Raw genomic sequence first — 24,706 nt, forward strand, 5'->3', positions numbered from 1 at the left:
GTGTGACCTATCCACGCGGTAACTATCAGTATGGAGGACGATGTAAAGGCCTTAGTGCACAGCACCGCTGTTCAGCAGGAAGCTAACAAACAGGGACAGGAAAGCGCGGCTGTACAACGCGAGACAAACCGGATACTTGCAGCCCAGCTTGAGGTTATCGCAGAAACCCTGAGGCAGCTGATTGAGCAGCTGGCCCAGATTAAAATGGACTCAACCAGTACGGCCCAAGCGTAGCCCGTCCAGGCGAACGTGTACCTGCAGAAAATGACGCCGCACGATGACGTCGAGGGATACCTCAGGTCCGTTGAGCGAATCGCTTACCGGGAAAGTTGGGCCCGCTCCAAATGGGCTGGGATTATCGCACCCTTTTTACTGGGGGAAGCCCAAAAAGCGTATTGTGACCTCGACGAAGAAACCGCAGCAGACTATGACTGTCTGAACAGCGAAATCCTTGCAAGGATGGGAGTGACTCCCGCAGTTTGTGCGCAGAGGTTCCATACGTGGAGATACCAGGAACAGAAGCCACCCAGATCCCAGTTATGGGATTTGATTCACCTAGCATCCAAGTGGCTAAAACCAGAGGTGTATAGCCCGACACGGGTCCTTGAGATGGTGGTGTTGGACCGCTTCATTTGAGCGTTACTCCAGGACCTTCAACGGTGGGTGGGGCAGGGAGATCCCCTCTCTTGTGATGCCATGGTAGGTGCAATGGAGCAGTTTCTGGCTACCCGTGAACTGTCACGCCCCCCTCGCACAAACCATAACCCACGTCCCAACACGAACGGTAGAGGCCAGCGCTGGCACCAGGACCCACAACTGTTCGCACGATTTGAGCGGGTGAAAGAAAACCCAGATAGGGACAGAAACTCTAAATCTCAGAAAGGGTTTCAAGAACGAACTGGGCCAATTGTTTGTTTTGAGGGTGGGGAGACGGGGCATATTAAGGCTCACTGCCCACAGTTGTCTGAGCCAATGGAGTGTGCATATGGCTCTGTGAAGTCTGAATTTTGTGGAGTGGTAGGTATGACCCGCGAGGGAAAACGTACCCACAACTTTCGCACCACGGTGATTTTAAATGGTAAACCAGTCTCCGCCCTGGTAGACTCAGGGAGTAATATTAGCTTGGTATCAGGGAAGTTGGTTAATCCTCTCCAGTTACACCAGGGTGAGAAGTTGCGGGTATTATGTGTGCATGGGTGTACACTTCCGTACACCGCGACTCTGATAAAAGTGAAAGTTGAGGGGCAAGTCATCCAATCTACGGCAGCAATTGTACCAAAGTTACCCGATTCCCTAGTGTTAGGCTGTAATTTCCCTGGTTTTGACACCCTGATCAGAGGACAGCTCACCTTAAACAATCCTACTCCAGATGAGCTTTTTCCATTTACAGACCCCGAATTAGTCTCTGAGGTATCTAAAACTCCTAAGTCGAAACGAGAATGAAGGAAGGAAAAAAAAAGAGGTACGCCCCCACCCCAGTTAGCACTGGCCACTACTCCTAACGGAGGGAGACCAGAGGGAGAGGAGTTGTCAGAGACAGGGCCAGTTGATGCTCAGGTGTCCGAGTCCCCCGTGGAGGTAACCGGCCAAACTTCAGATGAGGAAGGTTTTGGAAGTCTAGAACTTTCCCTGACTAACATTGGTAGGGAGCAGGCTAATGATCCCCAGTTGAAAAATAGGTTTAGCCAGGCAGTAGAAATTAATGGAGTCCCGGTAGAAGGGACAACCAATGAATCCTATCCCTATTTTTGTATTAAAAATGATTTGTTATACCATGTGAGCCAAGAGGAGGGCCAAGAAATAGAAAAATTGATAATACCCAGTTCATTAGTAAGGAAGGTCCTGGAGCTAGCACACTCTCACTTATTGGGGGGTCATCTGGGAGTAGAGAAGACACAGCAAAGAATCCTAAAAAGATTTTATTGGCCAGGGATATACAATGCAGTAAAGAGATTCTGTGCCTCTTGTCCTGAGTGTCAGTTGACAGCCCCCCGACCAAGTTTGAGGGCCCCATTGATCCCTATGCCTATTATTGAGATCCCATTTGAGAGGAGCGCCATGGATATAGTGGGTCCCTTGGAGAAATCTGCCAAGGGTCATCAATACATCCTAGTGATCCTAGACTATGCCACTCTCTATCCAGAGGCGCTGCCTTTACGTAATACTTCCTCCAAAGCTATAGCTAAGGAATTGTTACAGGTATTCTGCCGACTCAGGATACCGAAGGAAATTTTGACAGATCAGGGTACCCCGTTTACATCAAAGCTTATGTGAGAGTTATGTGTAGAGCTAAAAATACAGTCCCTAAGAACCTCTGTTTACCATCCGTAAACGGACGGACTGGTAGAACGATTTAATAAAACTCTGAAGATGATGTTGAGAAAGGTGGTTGCTAGTGATGGGAAGAACTGGGACACCTTGTTGCCTTATCTCTTGTTTGCTATCCGAGAGGTGCCACAGGCCTCTACAGGGTTTTCCCCATTTGAACTCCTGTATGGGAGACCCCCAAGAGGGATTCTGGATAGCCTCAAAGAAGAGTGGGAGCAACAAGTTGTTCCAGGGAAAAATGTCGTCCAATTTGTGGAAGATTTAAAAGAACGCATTGCGCATATTACCCCCACAGTCAGACAATATTTAGAAGAGGCACAGAGGGCCCAACAGAACCTTTACAACAGACAAGCTACGGTTCGCAACTTCCGACCAGGGGACTGAGTAATGGTGCTTGTTCCCACGGCCGAAGCAAGCTGTTATCACATTGGCAAGGGCCATATGAGGTTCTAGAACAGGTCGGCCCGGTGAATTATAAAATTCGACAGCCAGATCGGAGGAAGGTAGAGCAAATCTATCATATAAATCTATTAAAATCCTGGAAGGATAGAAAGGTATGTCTGACGGTAGCAGCTAATAAATCCGGGAAAGGGGAGGAACCACTTGTTCGAATTTCGGCAGAACTCACTCCTGAACAATATAGAGAAGCTGTAGACTTGGTAAAAAGGAACAGGGATGTATTTTCCACCGTACCAGGGAAAACTAGGGTGATTTCCCATGATATCGTCACCAAGCCGGGCGTAGCCGTTAAGATAAGACCCTATAGAATCCCAGAAGCCAGAAGAGGGGCTATTCAGTCAGAGGTAAAGAATATGCTAGAAATAGGGGTAATTGAGGAGTCCCATAGTCAATGGTCCAGCCCTATTGTCTTGGTACCTAAGCCAGATGGGTCAATACGGTTATGTAATGACTTTAGAAAAGTAAATGAAGTCTCGAAGTTTGATGCCTATCCTATGCCGCGGGTAGACGAGTTAATTGAGAGGTTGGCGAGGGCCCGTTTTCTAACCACTTTAGATATTACAAAGTGTTATTGGCAAATCCCCTTAACAAATTCAGCAAAAGAGAAAACGGCCTTCTCCACACCTGATGGTCTTTTCCAGTATACTGTCTTACCCTTTGGCCTTCATGGGGCACCTGCAACCTTCCAAAAGTTGATGAATAAGTTGTTACACCCACACTCGAACTACGCCTCAGCGTACTTAGACGATGTGGTAATTCATAGTCCAGATTGGGACTCACATCTACAAAAGGTTGAGGCAGTGTTGAGAACCTTTCGGGAGGCGGGTCTTACAGCCAACCCAGCTAAATGTTCAGTCGGCCTATCAGAAGCAAAATATCTTGGCTATGTTGTGGGAAGGGGGACAGTAAAACCTCAGCTCAATAAAGTTGAAGCCATTGAGAGTTGGCCCCGTCCCCTTAAAAAAAACAGGTTAGGACATTTCTAGGCGTTGCAGGTTACTACAGGCGATTTATACCCAATTTTGCAACCCTGGCGGCACAGCTTTCAGATTTAGTAAAGGCAAAGGCACCTGATGTTGTGAACTTGAACAGTAATGCGGAGACCGCATTTTTAGACCTACGTACAGCGCTCTGTAGTCACCCAGTCTTGGTAGCCCCTGTTTTTACGAAGGAGTTTTTTCTGCAAACGGACGCCTACGAAGTGGGTCTCGGAGCAGTACTGTCCCAGTTTGAAGGAGAAGAGGAACACCCGGTCCTCTATTTAAGTCGCAAATTGTGTCCCGGCGAACAAAGATATGCCACAGTAGAAAAAGAGTGTTTGGCCATAAAGTGGGCAACAGACACGTTGAAGTATTACCTTTTAGGCAGGTCTTTTACACTCATTACAGATCACGCACCCCTACAGTGGATGCATAGAAATAAAGAAAAGAACTCGAGAGTTACCCGTTGGTTTTTGTCGTTGCAACCTTTAAACTTCACGGTCCAACATCGGCCAGGCATACTACACGGTAATGCTGATGCACTCTCTAGGGTGCACAGTCTCGGTGCACGGGCCGCTCCACTCGGTAACGTTACGCTGGGAAGGGGGATGTGAGACAGGGTCATTGACTCTGTATATGTTAGTAGGAGATGGCAGTATGCATGCTTTCCAGTAGACGAGGGGTTAACCCAGCTTGTTAAGCAGTTCACAGATGATTCAAATTAAGCTAGTTCACCTGCTTTAAAACAGGAAGAGGAAATGTCTCTGGGGCGGCAGTCTCTCTCAGGCACAGAGAGAAGACAGAGGTGTTGACAGACAGACACAAGCTGCTCTAATTGATCCTGTCCCAAGGGGGGAATTAAAGCTCCCAGGTAAGGAGCCAATATTGTTGAACATTGTTGGGCTGGACTAGGTTAGCTAGCCAGCCAGGTAGATAGCCTGCACTTTTGTTTAGTCAGTGCCCCGAATGGGGTTAGGTTCCGTGACCCCCCCCCTCACCACAATCTCCCCCCCGACACCCCAAATCTCCCCACTCACTCCCGATCTCGCATGGCAGCTCTGCCAGGTCGGTGACCCAGAAGGTCTCCTCCACCGACAGCCATTGAGCTGAGGCTGCCGCCGCCCCCATGTCCCGGCGTGTCTGAAACCCGGTGACCCGCAGCGACAGCCGCCGAGGGCGACAACCGGCCTGCCCCCGCCTCTTCTCCCTCTCTCCGTGGGATATGGCGCTCTCCGGGGAGACGTGCACAACCGGTTTCCCGGTGCGGCAGGGCCCCCGCCGCTTCCTCTGGTGTCACGGAGACCACAGCGATCCCAAGGTTTGTAGAGGGGGGGAGAGTGTGTGTGTGTAGGGGGGGGGAGAGAGAGTGTGTGTGTGTGTGTGTGTGTGTGCATGGGAGTGGGAGTGGGAGTGTGTGTGTGTGTGTGTGTGTGTGTGTGTGTGTGTGTGTGTGTGTGTGTGTGTGTGTGTGTGTGTGTGTGTGTGTGTGTGTGTGTGTGTGTGCATTGGAGAGTGTGTGCATGGGAGAGTGTTTGTGTGTGTGTGTGTGTAGGATACCAGAAGTACCCCATCACCCCCCCCTATCACCCCAATCAACCCCCCCAATCACCCCAATCACCCCACCCCCAATCACCCCGTCACCCCACCCAGTCACCCCATCACCACACCCAGTCACCCCATCCAATCACCCCGTCACCCCACCCAATCACCCCGTCAACCCACCCAATCAAGCAATCTCTCTCTCTCGCCCCCTCTCTCTCTCGACCCCTCTCTTTCTTGCCCCCTCTCTCTCCCCTCTCTCTCTCCCTCTCTCACCCCCTCTCTCCCTCTAACCCCCTCTCTCTCTCACACCCTCTCTCTCTCTCACCCCCTCTCTCTCTCACACCCCCTCTCACACTCTCCCCTCTCTCTCTCTTTCTCACCCCCCCTCTTTCTCTCTCTCTCTCACCCCCCTCTCTCTCTTTCTCTCTCTCACCCCCCCCCCTCTCTCTCTCTCTCACCCCCTCTCTCTCTCTCTCTCTCTCTCTCTCACCCCCTCTCTATCTCTCACCCCCTCTTTTTCTCTCTCACCCCCCCCTCTCTCTCTCACCCCCTCTCTCTCTCTCTTTCTCACCCTCTCTCTGTGTCTGTCTCACACTCTGGATCTGCATATCTTACTTACCCTATATATCTTAACTGCCCTATACTACACCGAAATAACCTATACTGCTTTCTTCCAGATCTGACTCAAACTTCACACGGAAGACATCAGAATCCCCCCTAACCCAGAAGACAGGTAGGTAACACCTCCAATGTATAACATTGCGGGAATGAGACATTGAGGGACTGCGGATCAGGTAAGATCCCAGGCGGGATTGCTGCTTTAGATATTGTGACGCGGAGGCGTCCAGACACTGGTTAAGGGGTTCAGGAAACTAGTCATTCACATCTGGCTTTTATTTCTAGATACAACATTGACACACACACACACACACGTAACAAGGACTAATTGTAGTATAATGTAATACAATAAATACATTTATGTCAAAAACGAATGTTGTTCTGACTAGGAATTTATTAAATGTATTTTATTTTAAAGCGGGGTTGGGGGCGGGACTAGGGGCCGGACTAGGTGGCGAGTAGATTTTTTGGTTGGGCTAGTAGATTTTCGGGTGATTTGTCGAACTATATATATATATATATATATATATATATATATATATATATATATATATGGTGATTTTGGATTAAATCCCCTTTTTTCTATTTGTGAGTGCTGCAGTTCTGTTCTCTTTTATATTTATCCTTGGACAAGTTGGTGTTCCCTGTCCGTCTGCAAGCACCTGGACTGGACTTCTATTGCCTAGCAGTGAGACTTGCGTGAGTTGAACCCAGAGAGGAATTCAGTGTGGATGCGCACTCCGGACACAGGCTTTTCATCACACGTGGACGCGAACCTGCATCTCCTCATGCTGCTTTGGCGTTCGTCCCAGATGAAGTGACGTGATGTTTTACGAGAGTGTACTACTTCCTAATGCTTTTTTTACTTTGAATCTAGTGTGTGGCCGTAATCTACGTGTCATTTGGTATTGTTATTAAAATTACCTTTTATATATTATACTATGGGACCCGCGCTGTCGTCTTTTGTCTTGCAGTGATTAAGGAAGAGGGTTGCTCCTAAAGACTGGCTGATGGTTTTTACCTGTAGCAGTTTACATTACACCAGCATTTTTCTGCTTTTGGATCTTTCACATTTTTTGTGTTTCTCCCTTTTGTGTCTTCCCCCCCCCCCCATTTTTTCCCCTTTTGGGTCCATGTCTTATTTGTATGTTTGTCACTGTTGTGTATCACCACTTTAGCCAGCTTTACTTATCGCCTATTATCACAGCTGTTATTCTACCAGCTTGAGGATTTTTCTATAGTGCATTGTAGTCACTTGGGCACTTCATACAGGAGCAGCAGTTTATTTTTTATTACACACACACACACACACACACACACACACACACACACACACACACACCGCTACAGACTGTACTATATACAGAGTACCACACTTAGTACATAGGCTATCTAATGAAAAGCCACTAATGGTGCCTGGAATAAGAAATATATAACAACAAAAAAGGGAAAAAGTATTCCAAAATTAGCACTTGGGTAAACTCACTAAATAAACTTTATTATAAACGTCATATAAACAAAACACATGTAACGGGTATTCCCCCACCCAATCGCAGATATAGGGCTTCATGCAGTAAGCGGCGGAAAAAAAACATTCGCCAGTTTATTAATTCGCCATGTTTTTGGCGTGTTTACGTCGCTGTATGCTGTAAGTGGCGAAATGTGCGGCGAATCAATGCGCCGCCACCATTAGCAAATGTGTATTCGCTTGGCGGGAATGTTGAAATGGCGTGTGCGCGCCGCGTGTGGCGTGCACGCACCGCGTGTGGCGTGCACGTGCCGCCAATGGCGTGATGTTTCTGAATCGCGCGCTTAAACAACCAATGGCGTGATTGTGCGGCCTATTTAAAGGTTACATTTGTTTATATTCTTTCTCTGTGTTGTTGTGAGAGAGAGGGAGTGATGGACAGAGCTGTGCATTGTGACAGTACTTCATACAGGTGTTGATTGATTTGTGTTGTGGTGTAATATTGTGTGTAGCATTTGTTGGTATTGTCTATTAGAATTTGTTTAGTGAGTTTGAGATTTATTTTTGTTGTGTTGCGTGTGAGTGGTACAGGTATGTACGGGAGGCGTGCCAGTCAGAGGACTGATGCTGGGGTGAGTGATGTGAGTCAGGAGAGTGATGTTGATGACAGTGTTGATGCTGAGTTCAGTCCTGAGAGTGAGGAGAGTGATGCTGCTGTGAGTGTTGCTCCTGTGAGAAGTCGTGTGAGAGAGGGGAGTGATGCAAGGGTGAGTGCTGGTTCTCGTGTGAGTAGTCGTGTGAGAGAGGGGACTGATGCAAGTGTGAGTGCTGGTTCTCGTGTGAGTAGTCGTGTGAGAGAGGGGACTGATGCATGGGTGAGTGCTGCTTCTCGTGTGAGTAGCCGTGTGAGAGAGGGCAGTGATGGTAGGGTGAGTGCTGCTCGTGTGAGTAAGGGGACGCGTGGTGGTGGTGTGCGTCGTGGTGCTGTGGCATCTGATGGTGCATTGCTTCTGGATTCTCTTCCATTGGAAGAAGGGGAGACCAGTCAGCAGCAGGCAGGTGCCAATGCAGCACGTGCTTCAAGGAAGAAAAATACAGTTGCAAGAAATAAAAGATTTAATCAAGCAGAAAAGACAGCCCTTGTGACGGGCATTGTGGCAAAATATGACCAGCTCTGTGGTCATTTAGTAGGTAAGATATAGTAATCCTTGATTATGTTTTCAATTATATTCCTATGATTATGCTTAAATATGTTGTAATAAATGTGATTTCATGGCCTTTATGTATGTCATATGTAATACATGGTATATATGTCAGTATGTAAAGGAGGTTAAGGATGTATGTTAAAGTCATGTGTGTATTTATTAATGTAATCGATCTGTAAAATATACTTGACACCTACCAAGCTCCTATTGAACCCCCAAAATACCCACATTATATATATAAGCATATGAGTGTCACAGAGGAGTGCTACTGAGCATGGCAATATATATTTGAAACCACAGACACCACTTAAAACACAGACAAAGCTCAGTTTTAGCACATCCAGTGAAAATCATACACGGTACAGTGCCTAAATATATATGTATAAATATCTATTAAGTAAAATGGTCTTTTAGTTTGACATTTTTGGCCAAAATTGTTGCAAGCCCCTGAGGCAACGTCACGGCAGACCACAATTCAGGGGTCCCTAACGCTAATATAAATTCTTAATAACCTGTGTAATAACAGGAAGAATGATTTAGAGTAAATCTGTCAATATTAGTTGCTAAGTTCTAAGTCTGATTGAAGCCTTTATTAACCTGTACATTACCAGGAAAAGCACTCTGTATTACAGTTGTCGCAACCATCCTGCAAGCAAACTATATATTGCCATGCTCAGTAGCACTCCTCTGTGACACTCATATGCTTATATATATGTAGTGGTTATTTTGGGGGTTCAATAGGAGCTTGTTAGGTGTCCAGTATGCTTTTATATATTATAATGGAGGTAATCTTCATTACTGATTAATTTCCTTCTACCAGTATTTAAAGGCAGCATGCAAAGTACTGTGATTTGATAATCAGTATTTTTAAGGTATTTTCTATTCTAGATAGGTTATGAATATGCATTTTTTGCGCTATTAATGTTACATGTGATCAATTTGTTAATGTATATGTATTTGTAGGTCAACATCTGTATACATATATGTTATACTATATATTTCCCCATACATAGCATATATAAATATCCAAACTCTTACTCTCCCTCTGTGTACACACACAACACATTCGCAATACACACACAAAATGGTGGTACACACAACATAATAAACACACACACCACACCTCACATTCAAAATGGAGTTGGAGTACTTATCATAAGCATCAATCCCATCTACACACACCACACACACATGAACCCCATGTCCCCCACCCACACATCAACATTATGTTACACTGTAATGTTGCATTAATGGAGGGGAGGAGTCCAATAGTGTCTATCTTATTGTCCAATCCCCTGTCGTGTAAGTGTTAGGCCTCGTTTAGGGTGGTTCCTTTGGAGGCACTGCGTGCGGACATCAGCTACAATGTATTAAATCTGAACTGTGGTTGTCATGGTAGCAGGTGGCCTGTGTTTGAACTATGTAGTTTATGCAGGCTAAAGGTCAATGAAGCAAACCATAGGTTTTTAAAACATGCTGCAGCGTCACTGTGACCTACACAGGCAATTGCATCATTCTTCTGAATGAGTTCAACAGTGCAACTTCTATCCCTAACCTGGCGTCTGTATCCCCTCCCCCTCTCTGCCTCCTCAACACGTGATTCAATCTGCTGACAGTATGAAAACACATTGCACATCACACTGCCACCCTCCCTCAGTAACCCACTCCCTACAACTCTTGTTTTTACTACCCAGAACGAGGCTTAATGCTGAATATGTTATGTATTAAAAATTGAAATGTTATTGAATGTGCCACATTCATGCATGATTAAAACACATACCATTATGTAATCCTACTTCAGTGCTGCTCAAATAGTTATTAATTTACCCATAATAAAGGCATTTTTCTATACTATTACATGTTCACGTCACATGGATAAATTAGTGTCACAGTTGGATTAATGTATTTTTACAGCCAGCTGTGCTTTGTTTTATTGTGAAGCTAAAGATGCACTGTTAGCTGCGTTATCACCCTGGTGTTCTGCATCTGTGTGTGCAAGCATTCTTATTAAAGATGGATGTACAGTATAATGACATCTTCTGAGTATCATTAGAAATTTACACCATTATGTAAATATTATTATGCACACCCATATATGTATTATTTCATGTGGCACATTTTTTACATTAATTCTCATATTGTGAAAGTGTACACTCTTGCATGCATTGTTCATAAGTGATCTATAACTTTTATTGATAATACAACATTATTGTATTATTTTTAAAGCCAGGACCAGTTCCACAATTCGGCGTCAGTTATGGGAGGAAATTCATGTTTCCGTCTCTGCATGTGGAAATCAGGTGCGGACCTTGAAGAATTGTCGGAAAAAAATTGACGACATACGCCGCAATTTGAAAAATGCCATTCAATTTGGACGCAGGCATGCTTCTGGAACTGGAGGTGGACCACCAGCATCACCGATTACATTGACCCCTTTGGAGGAAATGTTACGGGACAAAATGTTACCTGTTGTAATATCAGGATTACATGGAGATAGAGACATAGGAGTGTATCCACAAATTTTCCCACCAGGTGATTAATCTGTATATATTTCATGTTTATAATACTGTTTCTTATAATGTGACAGTTGAGGAAATATTTGAATAATGTTGAATTTATATTAACATATAGGGTATTAAATATCTGCATAATAACGTTTCTCCTTTTTGTTGTAAAAATGAAATAGTGTCGAAATCTTTATTTAATAATTTGACACTAATTTCTGTACTTGGGGTTAGATAGGAAAACGTACGTGCATTATTGTGTCACGTTACACATGAAGTTGTTGACTAAGTGCATACTTCAACTAAGGCTTTATGGTATCATAACAATGTTATATATCACTTATATTTTTGAATAACCTTCTGAACTAGAAAATTGTCATCTACTGAATTGAATTTTTTTGACATTCATATAGTTACACCTGTGCCTCCGAACAACCAGGAAGAGGTGCTCACATCAGATTCCTCTTTAGCATCGTCAATTTTGGAAGGTGAGTGTATGAGGTTACAATTTTTGTGTGTTTCTCTTCCTGTAACTAACATGATGTTTAAACATACATAACAACCACATGTGGGAGATATGATCATAATTATTATTTGCAACATGACTGATGTCGTTGCACTCATTTAAATAGCAGCACCACATCACATGCTTTGTGATGTCATGTAGCACTAATAATGCAGGAAACATTATAAATGTTGGTAGTATGTAACTTCAATAAATAGTCACCATCTCTAATAGATATATACGTACATATTACTCACAAAACACAGTTTCATACATTAACGTTCCTATTGTATGTTCAACATGACACACACACAAGTAAATATTGTACAATTACATAGTAGTATAATTGTAATATTAACTTTTATTGGAACATGTTGTATTTTTCATGTTCCTCTAAATAGGCTGTGTGTTTATTTACTGTGTATGGTGTCCCTTGCACTGTTCCTTGTATGAAGTGAACACACATCCAAATTACATCAGACAGTTACATAATCCATTGCAGGACAGGTCTTAATTCAACGATGCTGTACAGCCTGTGGTTGTGCTTACATACACCCTTATGTCACAACTAACACATCCAGCAAGACAATGTTGGTAATGGATTTGGTGTACAATATGTGTGCACGTGACACTAATGCCTATGACGTTAAAACCTATGTTCATCATTTATGTTGCAGCCTGTGTCAGAAACAGTACTGCTGCGGCCGAGTTTATTCGAGCATTTGCCCGTTCTCGGCCGCAGTAGTAACCTGGCGCGCGCCGGAGGGTGCCGGGCGCGCGCCGAAGCAGCGGAAGAGCGCCCTCCGATCGGGGCGCTCTCCCTCCCGCTGCCGGGTCCGCCGGAACCCCCTGCCGCCGTCCCCCACATCGCGGGACACCAGGGCTCCCTCGGGGAGCCCTGGACGCGCGTGCAGGGGGCGCTGGCACCCGATGACGCGTGACCGCGCATCGGTGACGCGCGGCACGCCGAGGGAGTGGGGCTAGCAAGCCGGGGCATCCCCCGGCTTGCGGAACTAGCCCTGCTCGGATTAAGTGTGTCGGTAGTGTATATGTAATAGTGTTTGTCACAATTTCATACATCACACATCTGACCATTGAGTGTAAGAATAATGTGTATCTTCTCATTAATAATGCAACACAAATATAGGAAAATATTAATGATTTATTAGGTAAGATTTCATAAGTGTTAATTTAACATACACATGGAGACATGAAAGCATGTACAGAATTACAAGTGTTAATGGTTTTTATTTTCCCCCAAAAATAGGCATTGCATCTGAACAACATCAGAGTCCAATAGTAACACAAGCAGCTACATTACCACCTGCAAATAATACACAAGAAACTTTGAAAGCAATGGATGCGTCAGAATCAAGGATTAGCGTACTGCACATAAAACACCATCAGGAATTAATGGGGGTACACCAATGTATGGCAGTAGAAATGCACAAAATACAAGAGTTAATATGTAAAATCCCAGAAGAATTACATGTAATGAATCAGACATTACGGACACTTGTGACCACTCTACAGCAAGGGAATAATCTTGTTCCACAGTCTGCACGAAATGAGGGACTCGTCAGCGACAACAATCAAGGTATGTTCCATGGAGGGATTTTGTCTCCACAAACAGACGTATTCAATGTATCAAGTGATGATATATCCCAAGTCAGAAGCTTTGTTCTGGAATCACCAACAGCTGACCAAATGCAGACTTCCAGTACAGATGATAATCTTAGACACACACCTAAAAGGACAACAAAACGGAAAAGATCACATACAGAAATACGACATTCACTTGGCTGCAACACTTTGTCCTATCCTGCTAAACAATTTACCCAGCAACAAGGTAAACATGTGTATAACCAGCCTCAAACTGTTACTGTGTCTAGCCAGGCCCAAACTGCATCTCAATTTTTACAACCACAACCTACACCTGTTGTTACCCAGGCCCAAACTGCATCTCAATTTTTACAGCCACAACCTACACCTGTTCTTACCCAGGCCCAAACTGCATCTCAATTTTTACAGCAGCCACAACCTACACCTGTTCTTACCCAGGCCCAAACTGCATCTCAATTTTTACAGCCACAACCTACACCTGTTCTTACACAGGCCCAAACAGCATCTCTATTTGTAGAGACATAAGCTACACCTGTTCTTACACAGGCCCAAACTGCATCTCTATTTGTAGAGACACAAGCTACACCTGTTCTTACACAGGCCCAAACTGCATCTCTATTTGTAGAGACACAAGCTACACCTGTTCTTACCCAGGCCCAAACTGCATCTCAATTTTTACAGCCACAACCTACACCTGTTCTTACACAGGCCCAAACAGCATCTCTATTTGTAGAGACACAAGCTACACCTGTTCTTACACAGGCCCAAACTGCATCTCTATTTGTAGAGACACAAGCTACACCTGTTCTTACACAGGCCCAAAGAACTCCTGTTCTTACACAGGGCCAAACTGCACCTGTGTTTAGCATGGGCCAAACAGCACCATTTTTTACTGTTGCCCAAAGTGCACCTGTCTGTACCGTCGGGCAAAGTTCACATGTATCTACCTTAGAAAAAATAGAACCTGTGTACAAGGATACACCATTTCTTCCAGTGTCTACACAGGCACAAAGTGGATTTTTGTACAACCATCCCCAACATGTTACAGTGTCTACCCAGGGACAAAGTGGATTTTACTACAACCATCCTGAACATCTTACAGTGTCTACCCAGGGACAAAGGCCATGTGTATTTACCCATCCTGAACTTTTTGCCGTGTCCAACCAGGGACAAACAGCAGGTGTGTCTACCCATCCTCAACTTCTTACCGTGTCCAACCAGGGACAAACAGCAGGTGTGTCTACCCATCCTCAACTTGTTACCGTGTCCAACCAGGGACAAACAGCAGGTGTGTCTACCCATCCTCAACTTCTTACCGTGTCCAACCAGGGACAAACAGCAGGTGTGTCTACCCATCATCAACTTCTTACTGTGTCCAACCAGGGACAAACAGCAGGTGTGTCTACCCATCCTCAACTTCTTACCGTGTCCAACCAGGGACAAACAGCAGGTGTGTCTACCCATCCTCAACTTCTTACCGTGTCCAACCAGGGACAAACAGCAGGTGTGTCTACCCATCCTCAACTTCTTACCGTGTCCAACCAGGGACAAACAGCAGGTGTGTCTACCCATCCTCAACTTCTTACCGTGTCCAACCAGGGACAAACAGCAGGTGTGTCTACAGATCAGCAACTTCTTACCGTGTCCAACCAGGGACAAACAGCAGGTGTGTCTACAGATCAGCAAATTCTTACCGTGTCATACCAGGGACAAACAGCAGGTAACACAAAAAACAAAACTGTGCGCTACTACCTAACTACCTATAAAGTTTAAATGTATAAATATATACAGTGCAGTGACTATACCATCAATTTAGTGATAAAAAATTAATAAAAAATTAAACCACAACTCCCACAGTGAGATAATTATACATTAAATAATAAGTGCCACATAACCGTGTTGGGGATAATGGCGTCTGCAGCTGTAAACGCAGGGGTGGCTCAGCACCCCACACACACTAAGAGAATGGAAACAAAAGAAAACAGCGCACAACGCCAAATAGTGAAGCAAATTCAACAATATATTATAGAATTAAAAAGGGGGTAATATATCTGCGTACATGAAAAAAGTTGGTAAAAGGCATGTAGTGTGTATCACACTGTTTACCACTCGGCAGCTGTTAGCTGTAGATTCTGGTGCTTGCTTCCCTCTGCTGCTGCAGCTCAGTTGATTCTGGGGCAGGACGTCAGTCTTTTCACTCCCAAGGGGATTTCCCTTCATGCAGCCAGGTTCAGCAGCTGGTACTGGGGCTCGGTGAAATCGCTCCTGCTTCCTGGCCGATATGAAGCTGCTCCTGTACCTCGGCAGGTGTAACCTCTGCACAGAGGTTAAAACGCAGCTTGCTGGGGTGCCCTCAGCGTGCCACGATGCCGCTCCGTCACTGTCTACACAGCAGTGGTGGATTCAATAGGGAAGTTTGAACAGTCTTACAAAGTCTCTCACAAGTGTCCAAAACAGCACACAGGATGAAATAAAAACAGGACAGGCCAATACATAGACAAAGGCCAATGTAAGCAGATATAAGGCAATAGAATGTTACATCCAACTAGTTTCGTAGAAAGGTGTCTACCCATCCTCAACTTCTTACCGTGTCCAACCAGGGACAAACAGCAGGTATGTCTACAGATCAGCAAATTGTTACCGTGTCCAACCAGGGACAAACAGTAGGTGTGTCTACAGATCCTCAACTTCTTACAGTGTCCAACCAGGGCCAGAGTGCTGCAGCAATTGTTCAGACACAAACTGCAACAGTGATTATTCGCAAGAAAAAAGGGGAAAAAAAAGGTGTTACTGCTGAAAAAAATTTCTGTGCACCCTCAAAAAGGCCAGTTACCCGTTCCCAAACTAAATAGAAATAAAATGAAGTTAATTTGCAAACGTTTACTGTGTGTTTATTTCTAAATTCAAATGTAAGGAGAATTGAATGGCACGTAAAATTTAGGAAATGGGTGATTGTAAAAATAATGTTGTTTTTGTTATTACACATGTAATAGCATTATGACAAACAAGTAACATTTTTACACGTGTCTATATATAAAGTTTATTGACAAACAACATACAGGCATAACCCGCATTAACGTACGCAATGGGACCGGAGCATGTATGTAAAGCGAAAATGTACTTAAAGTGAAGCACTACCTTTTCCCCACTTATTGATGCATGTACTGTACTGCAAACGTCATACACGTGCATATCTGATGTAAATAAAGCATTTGTAACAGGCTCTATAGTCTCCCCGCTTGCGCACAGCTTCGGTACAGGTAGGGAGCTGGTATTGCTGTTCAGTACGTGCTGACAGGCGCATGCGTGAGCTGCCGTTTGCCTATTGGGCGATATGTACTTACTCGTGAGTGTACTTAAAGTGAGTGTCCTTAAAGTGGGGTATGCCTGTAAACAGTAATGAGCACATATACTAGTATAGTGATGTTCATCTTACAGTGTTAATACATTACTGACATACATTTTATGTTATAAACATATATGAAAAGTACACATGGTACAACATTGTTTACAACTACATATATGTTCATTTACATTAAATGATTATCATATTTCACGCTGCCATTAAAAACTCTACTACATTCATTACTATGACACTTAATATTCCATATGCATATAATGGAGTAAGAAATTATTCACATCATTTAAAAAAAATTGCTTCATATGCACATACTTTGAGACAAATGTGTACATTGTCAGAGACTTCTAATCAGTGTGTGAGTATATGATATATATTAATAAATGTTTCCTTTTAATATTTCATACTAATATGAATATATATATATATAGATAGGTTCCTTACCGAGTAGATCCAGGATCCCAAGATCACGAGGCAAGAAGGAGACAGCACACTCAAAGGTACAAAAAGCAGCGTGTATTCAGTAGAAAAACCGGCACATAAACCCGACGTTTCGGTCCTTGACACAGGACCTTTCTCAAGGGAGTGCTAATACATAATGACACCTGACAAACATATATACCCACCACCCATTAACAAACAGATCCCTGATAGGCTAGACCATGATGTAAGACAGCTGTGAGCACTAGCTAATCAATTATGACATCAGCACTGAACAACAGTGGTCTCAGATGGCGTCTCATGTATCATGCTGATCATTACTGCCTTAGGTAGCAGTGGCGCGCGTGCGCAATGTACATCGCAACTAAAAAAATAAGGGGAATACCTAAAAGGCACAGGCATTCAATGCGTATGTTAGTTTGCACAAAAAGGTCAACAGAGCATATCAGTGGAACATATCCTAACAATACATAATTGAAATAGCAGCTGTAGAGACTAACATTCAAATACCGGCGTCAGCACTGGGAAACACCATGTCGGATGGCGTCAAACGTAACCAGTTAACCACCACTGCCAAACAACAATGGCGCGCATGCACAGCATACGTGACTGCAATGAGCTATGGAGAAATATCCTTAAAGACGCAAGCGACCAATGTGCACACAGTGCTGGCTCAAATAGGCAACCTAACACATGGGCAAAGCATCGCATATCATACCTAATTAAAGCGTCAAAAAGATACAAACAGCAACTTCAATTGCAATGTAAATAAAGCAAGCATGATAACGCATGCATGGCTAGCATGAGTTTAAAAAGCATAAATATAGAACAGGTGTCATAACATCAGGTAACCATAGTTAAGGAGGGAAAAATAACAGAATGAAAGGGACGGGAAGGGAAGTGTTACCATGGAGTCCCAAGACACATGGGGAGTGAGTGCATAAAAATGAGACAGAAAGACAGAGGACTGGACACAAAATGAAAGCAGAGGCATACTAATAAAGCATCACTATTAAATACAGTGGACATAAGGTGGATAGGGCAATAGAAAGGAGAATGAGCAACAAAACAGAAAAAAAATTGAAAAAAATTGCAAAAAATTACAGACACAACCAACAAAGAGCTAATGTGATAGAACCACAAAAATGCAAAAAGTGTAAAAAATGCAGAAAAAATTGCAAAGATAATATAATGCACCAATACAAAAACAGAGAGTCAAAAGCAAAAAGCAAAAATGGCATAAAAATAAAGACAATGTGCAAAAAATGTCCCAAGTGTCAAATTGAGTTTTTTTTATCATATTAGATGAAGCATCCTAAGCGAAAATCTTCGTTGAGACCATGTGGTGACATTGTTCTTAGTTCATAAATCATTTTGGCCTCCAGTTGAAGCAGCAACTTATTCCTATCACCCCCACGTGAGGATGTATTGGCTTGTAGGATAGGCATACACTTCATTGTGGATAAACCATGCTTATATTGCCTGAAGTGTCTTGCCACTGGAAGGTGTTGTAGGTCATCACCGTTGTCAGTATCCAACAAAGCTTTTCTAATGGTGGACCTATGAACGGCCATCCTTTCCTTAAACATCCGGCTTGTTTTCCCTATATAATAGAGTCCACAGGGACATCTGATGAAATAAACTACAAACCGTGTCTCACAGTTAATGTAAGATTTGATGGGAATTGGATACCCATTGTGTGGGTGGGAGAATGATTGTCCAGTCTGCATGAAGCTGCAATTGATGCAGCCATGGCATTTATACGTGCCAGGTTTCCTCCTAAGCCATGATGTAGTCGATGTATATTTGCTCGATGGATCAGCCTGTACCAATGCGTCTCGAAGATTTCTACCACGACGATAACACATACGTGTGTTACGCCGATGCTCGCCACAAACCGGGACCAGACCGCGGGGCTGAGGTGGGGTTATATAATCACCGACCTGAGTCCACGCAGACTGATCCGGAGTGCGCAGTTCGTAGTCGTATATCGCAGGGTCAGGATTGGAGAAGGCAGCATCGTCGTTATGGAAGCAGGAATTCGGCAACAGGAAATCAGGAGTGCCCCGCTTCAGCTTAGGAGCGTGAGCGCGGGGGTGGCTTCTGCGCGAGGAGCGGCCTCGGCCCATGACGCCGATCTCAGCAGGAGGAGACAGCAGGCTGGCCGAAGTTCACCGCAGGGCAGCGTCGGGAAGAACCAACGCTTCAGCGCAGAAGTCCAAGGCAGGTCACTGCAAGAGGATCGCAGCAAGCCGCAGGAAAGGAAGGGTAGCCACTGCTAGGAGGGAATGCAGCAGGTACCGGTGCTGGCAACACGCTTCAGCACAGATGTCCCGGGTAGGCCACTGCAGGAGAATAGCAGCAGGCCAGTGCTGGCATCAACGCTTCAGCACAGACGTCCAGGGCAGGCCACTGCAAGGAGATAGCAGCAGGCCGCAGGAAGGAAAGGTATCTACTGCTATGAGGGAATGCAGCAGTACCAGTGCTGGCATCAACGCTTCAGCACGGAGGTCCAGGACAGGCCACTGCAGGAGGATAGCAGCAGGCCGCAGGACAGGAAAGGTATCCACTGCTAGGAGGGAATGCAGCAGTACCAGTGCTGGCATCAACGCTTCAGCACAGGTGTCCAGGATAGACCACTACAGGAGAATAGCGGCAGGCCACAGGACAGGAAGGGTAGCTACTGCTAGGAGGGAATGCAGCAGTTACCAGTGCTGGCATCAACGCTTCAGCACAGACGTCCAGGGTAGGCCACTGCAAGGAGAGAGCAGCAGGCCAGTGCTGGCAACAACGCTTCAGCACAGACGTCCAGGACCAGGCCTCTGGATACTCAGGAACTTGGAAGGTAAGAACGCTAGGAGAGAGGCCTGGGGTGGTTTGTGGCAGAGTCAGTAACATAGAGATATGAATAGTTATGCTCGGCGCTGGTTCAGAGCCAACGCCTAGAATATAAAGGGCGGAGATCCAATCACAGGAGGAGGGTGTGTGAGAATTCCTCCAATGAAGTAGCACAGGGCAGAAGCTGCAATGAGAGGCAGCACCTGTGCCATAGATTGCCAGAGGAAGCCTGCAACTGCACAAGTCTGCAAGGCAATAGTCAAAGCCAGTAGTGGATTCCTTACAGTACCCCCCCCTTCAGGTGAGACCTCCGGACGAACAAGATCCATCACAGATTTGGGGGACATGGAATTGTTCCTAAACCTCCTTAGGCGAGAGGTGGCGTTGAAAGCCCATAGTTTGTTGGGATTCCTTACAGTACCCCCACCACTGGGTGAGAAGCCTGGGTGAACAGGACCATTCATAGGTCTGGGAGACATTGAGTTGTTCCTGAAGTGTCTCCGGCGAGAATTAGGTCCACAATCCAGATGTACATTGGCGAGTGTCATGAAAGACAGCGGTGGTACTGCAGTTCTTGGTACATGGACAATGGGACCTGAGGGCTCCGGAATGGGAACATCGGAAGGACAGTAGCCAGGTGTCCGGTGCATAGTAATAGTCCAAGAGTACGGGACACAGGACACAGATTGTCGGACAAAAATGGCAGGGGGACCTTCAGAGAAGGCAATGTCTTTGGTGAAATCAACACGGAGGAAGTTGCGAGAGTCTTTAGCTTCCAAGGAATTCCGGGTGGTGGTTAGCAAGGGAATGGGGCGGGAGGGTTCACTACACACTATTGCAGCGGTACTTTTGATACCAAGCAGGGTTGCTATCCCAAGCAATTTGCGAGAGTCTGTAGCAGTGTGTATGCAACTCATGGTACTGGCAGTTGAAGAAGGATCCGCTTCCTTTGGTTTGTGATCTTTAGAGAGAATCAAATCCGAAATTGTGGCCTTGGCGAAGGACATAATAAGCATGTCTATACCCATAGTGGACCCATAGAGAACAGGAACGGACGCTTCAGGTAAAGCGACGAGGTCCAGTAAGGGTGTCTTCGTCTTAGGGAGAGGCCAATTGCCATACAGATCGGGCATTTTGGGCACCGCACAGAGACCTGCGAGTAAGGAGTCTGTTTGAAAGGTGAGAAAACAGATTTTATCCAAAAAACAAGGCAGGCGGTTAAGCGGTGCATCAACCTTAGGGAAAAAAGTCTTGGGGTTAAAGCTGGGTGCCTCCAACACAGAGAAAGAAGACAGAGAACTAGAGCTTGGCTTCGGAGTGGAGGTCCCAGGTACCCAGGTCTCACATGATACTGTGGGAGAAGCAATGCAAATTGTTACTGTTTTAAACATAGGGTCTTTAACATCGGTAGCTCCAGGCACCTTTTTGAGAGGTAACCCTAGTTTTGGGACAGGACAGTCAATAGCAAGTACCCCAAGTATTGTGGAAGACACAGAGAAAAATAAATCCATTTTAAAGACGGGATCTTCTGAAAAAAGGGAACGTTCCAAATGCGATACCCCTGAGTTTGTGGTAGTAGACATACAGTCAGTAGTGGATACCCCGAATACTGTGGGCGAATCAGTATTATTACAGGAATGGGCATCCCAGACTTAAAGTCATTTTTAATCATCCCGGAGGCTGTGGCATGATCCGTGAGAGAAACTGGGGTAAACTCTCCAACAGACACAAGGGACATCTTGCTTGTTACAGAATTGGGTCCCTGAGAATCCCTAGTGAGGGCATCAGACTCCATGGGAGACTTAGTGACAGGGGTTTTAGAACTGATTAAAGGAATTGCAGGTATCACAGATTTACTAGGAGAAATACCTTGCAAAACAGAAATTTTAGTAAAGGTGATAGGCATCACAGATAGGACAGACAGAAGTAAGCTAGGCAAGGTTGCTTCTATAACAGAAGATTTGGCAGCGGCAAAGCTTAACTCAGCGGCTGCTGGAGAACTCTTAACTACAGTGAGAAGGGACTGCAGATTTACAAAGTCAGGGATAAAGGGAGTCTCAAACTTGAAAGCCTGATCCTTCAAAAAGAAGGGCCCTAACTTTAATGGTACTGAGGGAGCAACAGCAGATACGCTGATCTCAGAAGGGGTCACTTGGAAAGGAGCATAATATGTACTGTTCGCTTTAAACCCTAGGATTTGAGAAAAGGAGAACTCAGACAGTGCAAGTGGGGCAACCACGCCTGTGCTGGTCTCTGAAGTGGGTATTTGGGAAAGAGTGTCTGGGACATCAGAAACGACAACAGATTCCACGAAAAGGGGTCTATGCTCAGAAGCAGGGGTCTCAGCTCTCTGAGTGACAGACGGGGTGAGTGAAATACCTAGGAGTAGGGATTCTGCGAACAGGTTTAGAGAAACAAACGGCTCCAGAGTACTTTTTACTGGAGCCAGTATTATTGCCGAAAGTTCAGGGGGCATAATCCCGAGAATTTTAGCCGAGTCAGAGGACAAAAGGGGTTGATCCTCTGAGGCTAAGGAGGTGTCCCTGACTGACGAACTAAAGGGATCTACCAAGGAAGGTTCACAGGGCTGACCTGCAGGGGTTAACATAGGAAAAACCCCAAGGGTTAAATTACTCTGTACCTGAGAATCAGAGAAATAGAAGCTAGTCTCCGAGAGTGGGGTCATAGGGGGTTCTGCCTCTTGCCCTAGGGACCTATCATTAGACTGCGGAATACTAGGGTTAGCAGTAGGGACCTCACAGAGCAGACTAGCAGGGGTTAATACAGAAAAAACCTCGGAAACAGAGCTTAGAATTTTTGGTTTAGGAAAAGAGGGCAAACAGGATTCATTCTCTGGTGCTAGGGAAGACACACTGACCTGGGTACTGCAGGGATTTACAGTGGGGAACGCATAAGCCTGACTAGCAGGGGTTAAGACCGAAATAACCTCAGGGACAGAACTTAGGGAGGTTAACTCAGGATTAGGGAGCGTGGCAGCTTCTTCCTTAGCGGGCAGCGACAGAGAAATGGTTTGACCATTCTTAGGAGAGAGAGGTAACCCCACAGGTTTAGTAACAGGACTGGCAGCACAGAGAATCTGCCAAGCAGCAGCATAGCTGGCAAGGAGGGGATCCTGTTCTATTATGTGAGTGTCTAGTGTTGAGGAAAGTACATGGAGTGTATCTTGAGACTGAGCCAACATGAGGAGGGCGCTCTGTTCTACTAGATGAATGTCCAGTGATGAGGCCAGGGCATAGATTGCCTCTTGGGCGTCGGCCAGTTCCATAGGGTTCACATTATCCCAGGTTATAGGGGAATCAGGAGAGCGAATACAAGCAGCCAGAGACTGTTTTAAGTTCAGGATGCAGTAAGCCTTAATAAAGAGATCACAACGGCATTGTCTTTGCAAAGGGGTTAAACCTTCATAGGTAAACATTTCATCAATCAGGGGTAGTACTTCACACAAATACTGGCCTTCATAGTGAGACTGATACGCAGGCCGGGACATAACTTCAGTTGGTAAATTGCCATCCCCCGCCACGGCGCGGTCCGGTTTTAATGGGCCGAGCATACTGTTACGCCGATGCTCGCCACAAACCGGGACCGGACCGCGGGGCTGAGGTGGGGTTATATAATCACCGACCTGAGTCCACGCAGACTGATCCGGAGTGCGCAGTTCGTAGTCGTATATCGCAGGGTCAGGATTGGAGAAGGCAGCATCGTCGTTATGGAAGCAGGAATTCGGCAACAGGAAATCAGGAGTGCCCCGCTTCAGCTTAGGAGCGTGAGCGCGGGGGTGGCTTCTGCGCGAGGAGCGGCCTCGGCCCATGACGCCGATCTCAGCAGGAGGAGACAGCAGGCTGGCCGAAGTTCACCGCAGGGCAGCGTCGGGAAGAACCAACGCTTCAGCGCAGAAGTCCAAGGCAGGTCACTGCAAGAGGATCGCAGCAAGCCGCAGGAAAGGAAGGGTAGCCACTGCTAGGAGGGAATGCAGCAGGTACCGGTGCTGGCAACACGCTTCAGCACAGATGTCCCGGGTAGGCCACTGCAGGAGAATAGCAGCAGGCCAGTGCTGGCATCAACGCTTCAGCACAGACGTCCAGGGCAGGCCACTGCAAGGAAATAGCAGCAGGCCGCAGGAAGGAAAGGTATCTACTGCTATGAGGGAATGCAGCAGTACCAGTGCTGGCATCAACGCTTCAGCACGGAGGTCCAGGACAGGCCACTGCAGGAGGATAGCAGCAGGCCGCAGGACAGGAAAGGTATCCACTGCTAGGAGGGAATGCAGCAGTACCAGTGCTGGCATCAACGCTTCAGCACAGGTGTCCAGGATAGACCACTACAGGAGAATAGCGGCAGGCCACAGGACAGGAAGGGTAGCTACTGCTAGGAGGGAATGCAGCAGTTACCAGTGCTGGCATCAACGCTTCAGCACAGACGTCCAGGGTAGGCCACTGCAAGGAGAGAGCAGCAGGCCAGTGCTGGCAACAACGCTTCAGCACAGACGTCCAGGACCAGGCCTCTGGATACTCAGGAACTTGGAAGGTAAAAACGCTAGGAGAGAGGCCTGGGGTGGTTTGTGGCAGAGTCAGTAACATAGAGATATGAATAGTTATGCTCGGCGCTGGTTCAGAGCCAACGCCTAGAATATAAAGGGCGGAGATCCAATCACAGGAGGAGGGTGTGTGAGAATTCCTCCAATGAAGTAGCACAGGGCAGAAGCTGCAATGAGAGGCAGCACCTGTGCCATAGATTGCCAGAGGAAGCCTGCAACTGCACAAGTCTGCAAGGCAATAGTCAAAGCCAGTAGTGGATTCCTTACAACGTGGCGGTGCTT

General features: G+C 45.8%; 1 protein-coding gene across 1 annotated transcript; it reads left to right on the forward strand.

Annotated features, from left to right (window-relative positions):
* Positions 1-30: 30 nt before the first annotated feature.
* Positions 31-16,062, forward strand: LOC142466367 (uncharacterized). Its single transcript, XM_075571222.1, has 4 exons — positions 31-217; positions 10,827-11,132; positions 11,518-11,592; positions 12,877-16,062. The coding sequence occupies exons 1-4, from the start codon at positions 31-33 to the stop codon at positions 13,755-13,757; spliced, it is 1,449 nt and encodes a 482-aa protein (XP_075427337.1). The 3' UTR covers positions 13,758-16,062.
* Positions 16,063-24,706: the final 8,644 nt, after the last annotated feature.

This window comes from Ascaphus truei, chromosome 15, assembly GCF_040206685.1.
Source record: "Ascaphus truei isolate aAscTru1 chromosome 15, aAscTru1.hap1, whole genome shotgun sequence".
NCBI classification, from domain to species: Eukaryota; Metazoa; Chordata; class Amphibia; order Anura; family Ascaphidae; genus Ascaphus; species Ascaphus truei.

Coding starts and splice junctions, on each gene's coding strand:
- LOC142466367 (XM_075571222.1), top strand. CDS start 31: ATGGAGGACGATGTAAAGGCCTTAGTGCACAGCACCGCTGTTCAGCAG. Junction 218..10,826: donor GATTAAAATGGACTCAACCA/GTACGGCCCAAG, acceptor TTATTTTTAAAG/CCAGGACCAGTTCCACAATT. Junction 11,133..11,517: donor TCCACAAATTTTCCCACCAG/GTGATTAATCTG, acceptor ACATTCATATAG/TTACACCTGTGCCTCCGAAC.